We start from the raw sequence: 9,852 nt of genomic DNA, 5'->3' as shown, positions 1-9,852 counted from the left end.
TATATATATATATATATATATATATTCCCTTAGTTAATGCATTATAATTACTTAGTGCTCTTAGATATTCATAGAGGGAAAAAAAACATATAATGAATTATTTGGTTGTTTGCTATGCCCAGAGGAAGAAGCAAAACCACCGCCAAGTCCTCCACCTAAACAACCTGAACCAACAGAAGGTGCAGTACACCCTCACCTGCACTCGCGTTGCTGCTGCTGTTCTTCTGCTGCTGTTCTGTTGTTGTTGTTGCTGCTGCTGCTGCTAGAGTAGAGCAATTCAGTGGGTATAGTAGTCGTCCCTGTAATGGAGGACTGGCGAGCACAGTCGTCTTCTTTGTTACTTTCTGTTGTTTTCCTTCAGTTAAGTTCGGTCTTAAGGAGGCTGCCCTTACTCTTCCATCTGGCGCTCGCGCCTCCCTCCACTTTGAGCCCAAGAATACCTACTTCACAGTTCGTCTGGATAAGCCGATAGCGGAGAGCACACTTGATGACCTCCGCGGCGGTATAGCCAAGCATAAAGAGGAAATACAAGAACAATTACTAAAAGCCTCTAAGAACTCTGAGCTACCCGAAGCTCGAGAGGTCAAGGAGTACGCTATGAAGGAAATATTTGTTCCTCAAACTTTGGAAGAAATCGTTGAAATAGCCAAGAAAGACGACGTCGTTCCTTTTACGGTTTCAGGCAAGTAGTGCGCTGCCTTGTCCCACTAAGCAGAAAGCAAAAGGGAAAGAACTTATTAGAATTGCACGGGTGATAGAAATTATGTGGATACAATTCATTGGTTTTCTTCTTAACAATTGTAAGTGGTTGTGTGTTAATGCTATTTTGCATCTCTGCATCTCTGGGACCTCAGCTGGAACTCCTGAGAAGAAAGGTGGGCTACAGCATACTTGTATGATGATGATCCCTCATCTTCCTTTACAAGAAGTGTTCTACGTTCATTAAAACTGCGAAATAAGCGGTGTTGCTGTCATTTGTTGTTCGTCATGTTCAGAGGAAAAGCCAGAAACTCCCGTTCCCCCTCCACGCAAACCGAAACCTACAGTTGATCATGGTGCGTTTGCGGCCTGTTTAAGATGAACAGCTAAAGAACAACACTCTGCCAATGTTCACGATGCTGTGGAACAGAAGAACGTACAGCGGATAGAAGCGAAACGCAAAGCCCACCTCCATCTTTGCTTTGTTCAAGTTTCCGTGTTCTTGCTTTCCTGCAGTAAAGTTTGGTCTAAAAGAAGCTTTGCTTACGCTCCCATCTGGAGCCCGCGCCTCCCTTCACTTTGATCCCAAGAATACCTCTTTTACAATTCAGCTGGATAAGCCTGTAGCTGAAAGCTCACTTGACGACCTTCGCAGCGGCATAGCAAAGCACAAAGAGGATATCCAAGAACAAATACTCAAAGCCTCTAAGAACTCTGAGCTACCCGAAGCTCGAGAGGTCAAGGAATACGCTATGAAGGAAATATTTGTTCCCCAGACGCTGGAAGAAATTATTGAAATAGCAAATAAGGATGGCGTCGTTCCTTTTACGGTTTCAGGCAAGTAGTAGTACTCTGATTCATGAAACAGGATATCACCGTCAGAGAACACAATACACCAGAATTGCAAATTAGGTGGAAACTTTGTACATGAACTTCACGTGTATTCGATAGTAGATGTTTGTGTGTGAATGCTTTGCCGCATCTCTCGGATCTCAGCTGGCACTCCGGAGAAGAAAGGTGGGTTACAGAATACTTCAATAATAATTATCCCGCATCCTCCTTCATGGGAAAATGTTCAAAGTTCATTGAAACTGGGAAATAAGCGGTATGGGTGGCTTTTGTTGTGTGGTATTTTCAGAGGAAAAGCCTGTAGTTCCTGTGCCTATTCCTCGTACACGGAAACCTACAGCTGATCATGGTGCGTCTGCGGCGTGTTTAAAGAGAACGCCGTACAGATGTTAATTCTCCTCCAGAGATGAAGCAAGAGCCCCACTTAGGATGGGATCAACGCTCTCACCTGCACCTCAGTTTTGTTCAAGTTTCCGTGTTTTTGGATTCCTGCAGTAAAGTTTGGTCTTAAAGAAGCCTCCCTCATACTTCCATCTGGAGCCCGTGCCTCCCTCCACTTTGATCCAAAGAATACCTCTTTTACAATTCATCTGGATAAGCCTGTAACTGAAAGCTCACTTGACGACTTCCGCAGAGGCATTGCAAAACACAAAGAGGAAATTCAAGAACAATTGTTGAAGGCCTCTAAAACATCTGAGCTAGAGGAAGCTCGAGAAGTGAAAGAATGGATCATGAAGGAAATATTTGTTCCCCAGACGCTGGAAGAAATTGTTGAAATAGCCAATAAAGATGGCGTCGTTCCGTTTACGGTTTCAGGCAAGTAGTGTGCAACGGGAAGCAAATCTCGTAGAATTCACTAGCAAAACAAGTTTGATGGAAACTGTGCACATGAAACTCACCGTTTCTCCTCTTAAGAATGATATGCGCTTGTGTGTGAATTCTTTTCTGCATCTCTGATATCTCAGCTGGAGCTCCTGAGAAGAAAGGTGGGCTACGATTTATTTGCATGAAGATAATCCGGCATCCTCCTTCACAAGAGATGTTCTACGTCAAATTGAACATCGAAATAAGGCTTGTTGGTGGCGTTTGGTGTGTGGTATGTTCAGAGGAGAAGGTTGCAATTCCAGTTCCTGTTCCTCGCAAGCGGAAACCTTCAGCTGATCATGGTGCGTACGCGGCATAGTTTGCATGACAAGCTAACTAAAACACTACAAACGTCCGCAATCATCTAGAGGCAAAGCAAGAGTGCCACTTAGAATCGGACCAAAAGCCCCATCGGCATCTGAGCTCCGTTCAAGTTTCCGTGTTCTTGCATTCCTGCAGTAAAATTTGGTCTTAAAGAAGCCGCGCTGACGCTCCCATCTGGAGCCCACGCCGCTCTCCATTTTGAACCCAGCAAAACCTCTTTTACAGTTCGGTTGGATAAGCCTGTAGCGGACAGCTCGCTTGAAGACCTTCGCAGGGGTCTGGAGAAGCACAAGGAGGAAATTCAAAAGCAACTGCTGAAAGCCGCTAGAACGTCTGAGCTGGAAGAAGCTCGAGAAGTCAAGGAATTGATCTTGAAGGAAATAATTATTCCCGAAAAGATGGAAGAAATTGTTGAAACAGCCAACAAGGATGACATTGTCGAGTTTACGGTTTCAGGCAAGTAGTGTCCATTTGGCCCATGAAAAAGGAAGGAAATTTCATAGAACTCACCAGTACAGCACGTGTGATGGAAATCGTGTAGATTAACGTCCCTTTTATAACAATTATGCGTCTTTGTGTGTGAATTCTTCTTCGCATCTCTCTCGGACATCAGCTGGCGCGCCTGAGAAAGGTGGGCTATGGCTTATTTATATGATGATGATTCCCCACTCTCCCTTACAACGGATGTTCTAATTTCATTGAAACTGCTTAATGAGCTGTGTGGCATGCCTTTTGCTTGTTGCTTGTTCAGAGGAAAAGCCTGCAATTCCCGTCCCTCCTCCTCGCAGACGGAAAGCTCCAGAGAATCATGGTGCGTTTGTGGCGCATTTAAGATGATCGGCTGAACAGTACACTCTAGAGATGTTCACGATCCTGTAGAGGACATGCCAGCTCTCCAGTTATAATTAGATCGAGACTCCCACCGTTTCTGTGTTCTTGCATTCATTCCTGCAGTAAAGTTTGGTCTTAAAGAAGCGTCACTGACGCTTCCATCTGGAGTCCGCGCCTCTCTCACCTTTATCCCCGAGGCAACTGTCTTTACAGTTCAGCTGAAGAAGCCTGTAGACGAATGCTCAATGGAGGATTTCCGTAGCGGGCTATCTAAGCATACAGAAGAAATAGAAGAACATTTACTGAGAGCCTCTAAACATTCAGAACAAGAAGAAGTAAGAAAAGTTCCTTCATGGAAAATAAAAGATATTATTATTGAAGAAGTTCTTAATAAAATCATTAAGAAGGCGAAGGACGACAGAGTTGTACCTTTCTCAGTTACAGGCAAGTGATGGTGTAACAGACTTGAATAAAATAATAATATTAATAAAGGAGTATTATAAAAGATTATCTGCAACTATTGAGGAAATACAATACTCAATTAAACAGAAATATTCATTATTCAGTGTCTATTGGTGTATTTCTTTCTCTATTTTCCTTGTGTTTGTTCTTGTGGTTTCTGCAGCTGAGGCACCCATTAGCGAAGGTATGTTCATTAAGGGGTCATTTCTTTCTCCATGGCTACGCTCTTTCCTCGTCTCTGCCTCTATTAAGACTTATGGATATAACAAGGGGAAGGCTCAGGCCTATTGTCCCACAGTTAGGTTGGTGGTAACTCTTATGCTGTTGTTGCTGCTGGTGCTGCTGTTGCTGCTGTGTTGCAGAAGAGAAACCCCAACATGTTGTTCCCATTCCCCCTCATCCTCCGCCTAAAGAAGAGGAGCCACCTGCTGGTGAGTCACTAGGCAGTAGTTTGTTTGTTTATATATAAGAAGAGGGTACCTTAATACAACCTATATATAAATATACAAAGAAGAACAGTAAGGGACCAGCAGATACTGTAGTAGGGGCTTCTATTCAATTGCTGCTTTCCTCTGTTTGCTGCTGCTGCTGTTGCTGCTACAGAAGAACCTCAACCAAAGCAAACTGACGAAGAGCAACCAGAAGCAAAGGAAAGACCTTCTCGCAGTAAGTAACACGAGGCAGCAGATAGACAAAGATAGGCAGCAGCAGCAGCAGCAGCAGCAGCAGCAGCAAGAGCAGCAGCAGCAGCAGCAGCAGCAGTTTAACCCTCCCTTTAAACGCCATGCAACAGATCACAACGCAGGGTATAGACACAAGTAACAAAGGGCTGCATGCAATTGTGTTATTTTTTCCTGTTTCCTTAGTATTAAGCTTTGGGGCTGCATGCATTCAATTTATTCTTCTTTCCTTTTTTCTTAATAATAAATAAAACTTTTCTTCTCTTTTGCAGCTCCTCGTATGGCAGAACCACATCCAGACCATGAACGTTAGTCCTTTTATATAAATAAATTAACAAATAAATTAAATAAATAAATAAATACATTAATTAATTAATTAATAAGAATAGTAATAAGTATATATATGTATACATGAGTAGCCTAATATGTTCCTGTATTGATGCCCTTTGTTTAACAGCAGCTGTTGCATGCATGCATTATATTGTATAAATAACTTTTCTTTTTCTTTTTTTTTTATATTTATATTTTTATTTAATTATTCTTTTTATTTAATTATTCTATTTATTTAATTATTCTTTTTATTTAATTCTTTTTTTTTCTTTTTTTTTTTCTGTTATTGATTAGATTGTAAGGATTTTCCCTTAGACTTAACACAATCACCAATGCATATCCGTGAGAAGACAACTGAGTATTTAGTACATTGGCTAAACAACAACAGCATCAGCAGCAGCGACGAAGACGACAGCAGCAGCAGCAGCAGCAGCAGCAGCAGCAGCGACAGCAGCAGTAGCGACAGAAGTAGCAGCACCGACAGCACCAGCATCACGGACGACAGTAGCAGCAGCAGCACGGACGACAGCAGCAGCACGGACGACGACAGCAGCAGCAAGAAGAAGAAGAATAAGAAAGATAAGAAGCCTAAGAAGGATAATAAGGATAAAAAGAAGGAGAAGGAGAATAAAGAAAAAAGAAGAAGAAAAGAAGAAGAAGATATAATTCGTGTTGCTGCTGTTTGTTTATATTGGGCAGCAAATGCAGATATTTACGAGAGACTTTTCTTATCATTAAATAGACAATTTAAATCACCAGAGGTAATAAAAGGAACAAAAAATTCTTCTTTTTTTATTTCTTTATTTATTCAACATTCTATTGATAATAAAGATCTATTTAATCATAATATAAATAAAGAAAGAATTATACATAAACATGCAAGAATATGTATTGATGCAGGTAATTTATTAATTTATTAATTTATTAATTTATTAATTAATTAATTGTTTTTTTCTGTTTTTATTTCTTTCTTTTTTCCTTCTTTTCCTCTCTAATAATAATATCTTATTTCTTTCTTTTTTTTTTTCTCTTTCTTATTGTATAAAGTTAACAGACAAAAGTAGTAATTAGGAGGAAGAAACACATTTATTATTGTTTATTTTATTGTTTTTCTTTCTTTTTGTTTGTTTATTTGTTTGCTTATTTATTTAGCAAGCCTAATGGGTCGTCTATTAAGCCAAACAAGACCGGATAAACCTGACGAACCTGTAGTAGGACCAGGGAGTTTATTAGGTGTTTCTTTGCTTATTCCCTTTGATGGTGTAGATTATTTAGGGGAAAATGTATTTAAATTCCTTGTAGCTAATTGTAGTAAAGAAAATACAAAAAATAAGGCACTTTTATGGCCTTTATCTCAATCTATTCTTCCTTCTCTTCTTCTTCGTTATTATGAATCTATATATTGTCAGGTGTACGTACACCACAAAAAACGATACCAATTACCTTATCTAGCCCTACCAGGGAAACAAGAAATTAATTCTTTCCTTACTTTTCTTCCTATTTATAATAATTTTATTGCTAATAATAAACATAATAATAAACCTAAAAATACACTAGATAAGGCAGCTAAACAATGTCAAGAAATTACTGTTGAATCAGGTAAGAAAATAAATCAAAAAAAAAAGAAGAAAAAAAAAAGGAAACAAAAATATATTTAAATATATATTATGTATATATTCATATATAGTAATTGTTATTATTATTATATTTATTATTTTATTATTTTTTCTTCTTTTTTTTTTTCCTTCCTTTTTCTGCAGATCTTACAAAGTTACCTCTTACTATTGGAGATATTGACCTGCAACGTAAGTAATATAAATATAAATAATAAATAAATAAATAAATAAATAAATAAATAAATAAATATAATAGTAAATAGTATATAATTATATATTATATAGAATAATATAAGTAATATATAATTATATATATTTGCTGTTCTTACTCGTTTATAAATGTTTCTTTTTCTGTATGTTATTGCTACAAAAATATACAGATATACCATCTATTAATTATTATTTATTACTAAATTATTTATTTATTTATTTATTTATTTATTTGTTTATTTATTTATTTATTTATTTATTTATTTATTTAAATATATTTTTTGTTTTTTTCTCAGTGTCTAAGCAAGTAGAAAACGCCTTAAAGTTAATAGGAGGATCCCATTAAGGAAATATATAAATAAATAATATTATTTTTGCTGCTGCTGCTGCTGCTGCTGCTGCTGCTGCTGTTGCTGCTGTTGCTGCTGTTTGTGCTGCTGCTGCTGCTGCTGTAATTTCATATATTGACAACATAGAGAAGGTAAAAAGGCAACAGAATATGTAAGGGATATTTATTATATATAATAAATACAGTTTTATTTATTTATTATTTATATTTATAAATATAAATATAAATAATAAATAAATATATTTATAATAAATATAATTATATTTATTTTCCTTGCCTGTAGATAACAACGATAGTTAATTATAATTTTATGTTTGTTGCAGCATTTTGTATATAAATATTAATTTATATTTATAATAAATAAATATAAATAAATAAATAAATAAATAAATAATAAATTATTTATTTATTTAAACATTTTTTTTTGTATAAAGAAAATAAGCTGTATTAACAGCTTATTCTATATGTAAGCCTATTGAGGCAAATTATAAGAAAGACAATAAAGAAAAAAATGCCTAAAAAAGGCATAAATAGGCATAAAAAGTCCTTTCTTAATTAAATAAAATATAAACAAATACACAAAAAAATATTTTATTCCCTTTTTTTTTTCCTTAGGAGAATTTACTTGGTAGATTTGTTATGACCAGGCAGTCTAAACCCTAAACCCTAAACCCTAAACCCTTATTTGTTTATATTAATAAATATTAAATTAATTTATTAAATTAATATATTAAATTAATAGCTATAAATAATATATTAAAAAGATATACTTATAAGTGTATATACAAGAAAATGGAGGAAAAGCCTCCTCCTATAGGGTATATATAACGGCAGCATAGGACAATAAATAATAAATTAATAAAAATAATTAAATTAATATAAATAAATAAAATAAAATAATTAAAATAATATAAATAATTTAAATAATATAAATAATTAAATCATAAAATATAATTAATAAACATTTTTCTGTTTATTTATTGCATAAGAACATTTGCACAGTTGCTACTAACTGAGTATTATTCCTTTTTGTTGCGCAAAGGGAAGAAATGCATAAAAATATGAACAAAAAAAAGAAAAAAAACATAAAAATGTATTTTTATTTAAATAAAATATTTATATTTTATTAATTTATCTTTTTTTGTTTGTTTTTCTCTGAATTTCCTCTTAAAAAGACGCAATAGGCATGCAGTTCGTGTATTCCTTATATACTGCAGATCCTACATATATATTTATATATATACATATATATAAATAGCATTTTTTTTATTCTTAATGAATAATTTGCATAAATAAAGAGTAAATATCATGAAAATAAATAAAAAAAGAATAAAAATTATATTTAAATAAATAATTATGAATATTTAATGACGTAACAATATTAACAATGCTCTTCTTGTTGCTGCATGATGATGGGTAATTCATATTCAGCTTACTGCACGAGCAGCAACATGAAATAGGGGGTAAATAAAGACTATTTTTCTTTGTTTTTTCTTTAATTACGTTAATTATGAATAATAATTTATAAAATTATAATAAATTATAAATAAATAAATGAATTAATCGCAAAAAAATGATGCATGCATACACTGTGATCACCTCCTGTACATATATAATAATATGTATTGGGGCTGCAGCGCAGGACCTGATGATGGCAGCTACAGAAAAATTCAGCTACTGAGGGTTTTTGTCTGTTTTTCGTCTTTCTTTTCCTTTTTCAATCATTAAAATCTATTTGTTTATATTTATTTTATTATAATTCATCGTTGTTTATTTGGCGGCATCTTGATTCTCTCTCCTTTATGCCCTCCTGCTGTCTGCCGCTGCCGCCGTGCAGATTTTTCCTCCCTTCTTACGCAGCTTTCTTCTTCATGTATTCTTCTTTTTAGGGTATTTTCTCTTTATTAGTAACATAACTCTTCTATTTATAGGATTAACGGGGTGTATATTCTCCTAATTGTGCTGCAGCACAACGTCATGCCCATGTTGCTGCATGTACACCTCATTGCTGCAGCGGAACTATTGACTGCATACTACTTCTGCTGCTCTCCTTACGTAGATCCTTCTCTATAAACATTATCAGGATCAATAGCAGCAACAGAATCAGCAGCAGCAAGAGCAGCAGCCCGCAGCAGCAGCAGCAGCAGCAAGTGCTGCTGTGCTGCTTATAAGGAAGATGACAACAGATCGTGGCTCCTCTCGTGAAGATCTCTCAAGAGAGAAAAGAGGAGATGCAGCAGCAGCAGCAACAGCAGCAGCAGCAGGAGGAGGAGGAGGAGGAGGAGGAGGATCACGCCGCCGCCGCAGCAGCAGCAACAGCAGCAATGGCAGCAGCAAAGGTATAAGAATAAAAAAAGAAGAAATAACTAATGGTACACATCATACAATAAAAGATAAAGAAAAAGAAAAAGAAAAAGATAAAGAAAGAGAGAGGGAAAGAGATAGAGGAAGAGAAGGAGGAAGAGAAGGAGAAAGAGGAAGAGAAGGAGGAAGAGGAGGAGAAAGAGAAGGGGGAGGAGAAAGAGGAAGAGAAGGAGGAAGAGAAGGAGGAGAAAGAGGAGAAAGAGGAAGAGAGGGAGGAGAAAGAGGAGAAAGAGGAAGAGAGGGAGGAGAAAGAGGAGAAAGAGAAAGAGGAAGA

At 35.9% G+C, this 9,852-nt stretch overlaps 5 protein-coding genes across 5 annotated transcripts in view; all 5 read left to right on the top strand.

Annotated features, from left to right (window-relative positions):
• Positions 1 to 361: 361 nt before the first annotated feature.
• Positions 362 to 690, top strand: EMWEY_00047690 (hypothetical protein, conserved; the record flags this gene model as incomplete). The annotated part of the gene is made up of 1 exon (XM_013479299.1): positions 362 to 690. A coding segment is annotated over one exon (329 nt), but the record flags the coding sequence as incomplete, so codon positions are not given.
• Positions 691 to 763: 73 nt separating this feature from the next.
• Positions 764 to 1,544, top strand: EMWEY_00047680 (hypothetical protein; the record flags this gene model as incomplete). The annotated part of the gene is made up of 3 exons (XM_013479298.1): positions 764 to 814; positions 998 to 1,055; positions 1,216 to 1,544. The coding sequence occupies 3 exons, from the start codon at positions 764 to 766 to the stop codon at positions 1,542 to 1,544; spliced, it is 438 nt and encodes a 145-aa protein (XP_013334752.1).
• Positions 1,545 to 1,667: 123 nt separating this feature from the next.
• On the top strand, positions 1,668 to 2,372 carry EMWEY_00047670 (hypothetical protein; the record flags this gene model as incomplete). Its single annotated transcript, XM_013479297.1, has 3 exons — positions 1,668 to 1,716; positions 1,838 to 1,897; positions 2,044 to 2,372. The coding sequence occupies 3 exons, from the start codon at positions 1,668 to 1,670 to the stop codon at positions 2,370 to 2,372; spliced, it is 438 nt and encodes a 145-aa protein (XP_013334751.1).
• A 215-nt stretch (positions 2,373 to 2,587) lies between these two features.
• Positions 2,588 to 6,200, top strand: EMWEY_00047660 (hypothetical protein; the record flags this gene model as incomplete). Its single annotated transcript, XM_013479296.1, has 8 exons — positions 2,588 to 2,714; positions 2,872 to 3,185; positions 3,488 to 3,551; positions 3,691 to 3,902; positions 4,193 to 4,331; positions 4,633 to 4,695; positions 5,334 to 5,800; positions 6,192 to 6,200. The coding sequence occupies 8 exons, from the start codon at positions 2,588 to 2,590 to the stop codon at positions 6,198 to 6,200; spliced, it is 1,395 nt and encodes a 464-aa protein (XP_013334750.1).
• Positions 6,201 to 9,390: 3,190 nt separating this feature from the next.
• The window catches only part of EMWEY_00047650 (cell cycle control protein, putative), a gene marked incomplete at both ends in the record, with an annotated part of 2,193 nt that continues 1,731 nt past the window's right edge, over positions 9,391 to 9,852 (top strand). The window contains one exon of the mRNA XM_013479295.1: positions 9,391 to 9,852. This exon is cut by the window's right edge and continues 1,276 nt beyond it. Coding sequence (XP_013334749.1) covers positions 9,391 to 9,852 — 462 coding nt within the window.

Source organism: Eimeria maxima, genomic scaffold (genome assembly GCF_000499605.1).
Source record: "Eimeria maxima Weybridge genomic scaffold, Emw_scaff1041, whole genome shotgun sequence".
NCBI classification, from domain to species: Eukaryota; Apicomplexa; class Conoidasida; order Eucoccidiorida; family Eimeriidae; genus Eimeria; species Eimeria maxima.
Note: the sequence above shows the minus strand (reverse complement) of the source record. Positions and strands in the feature narration are given on the sequence as shown.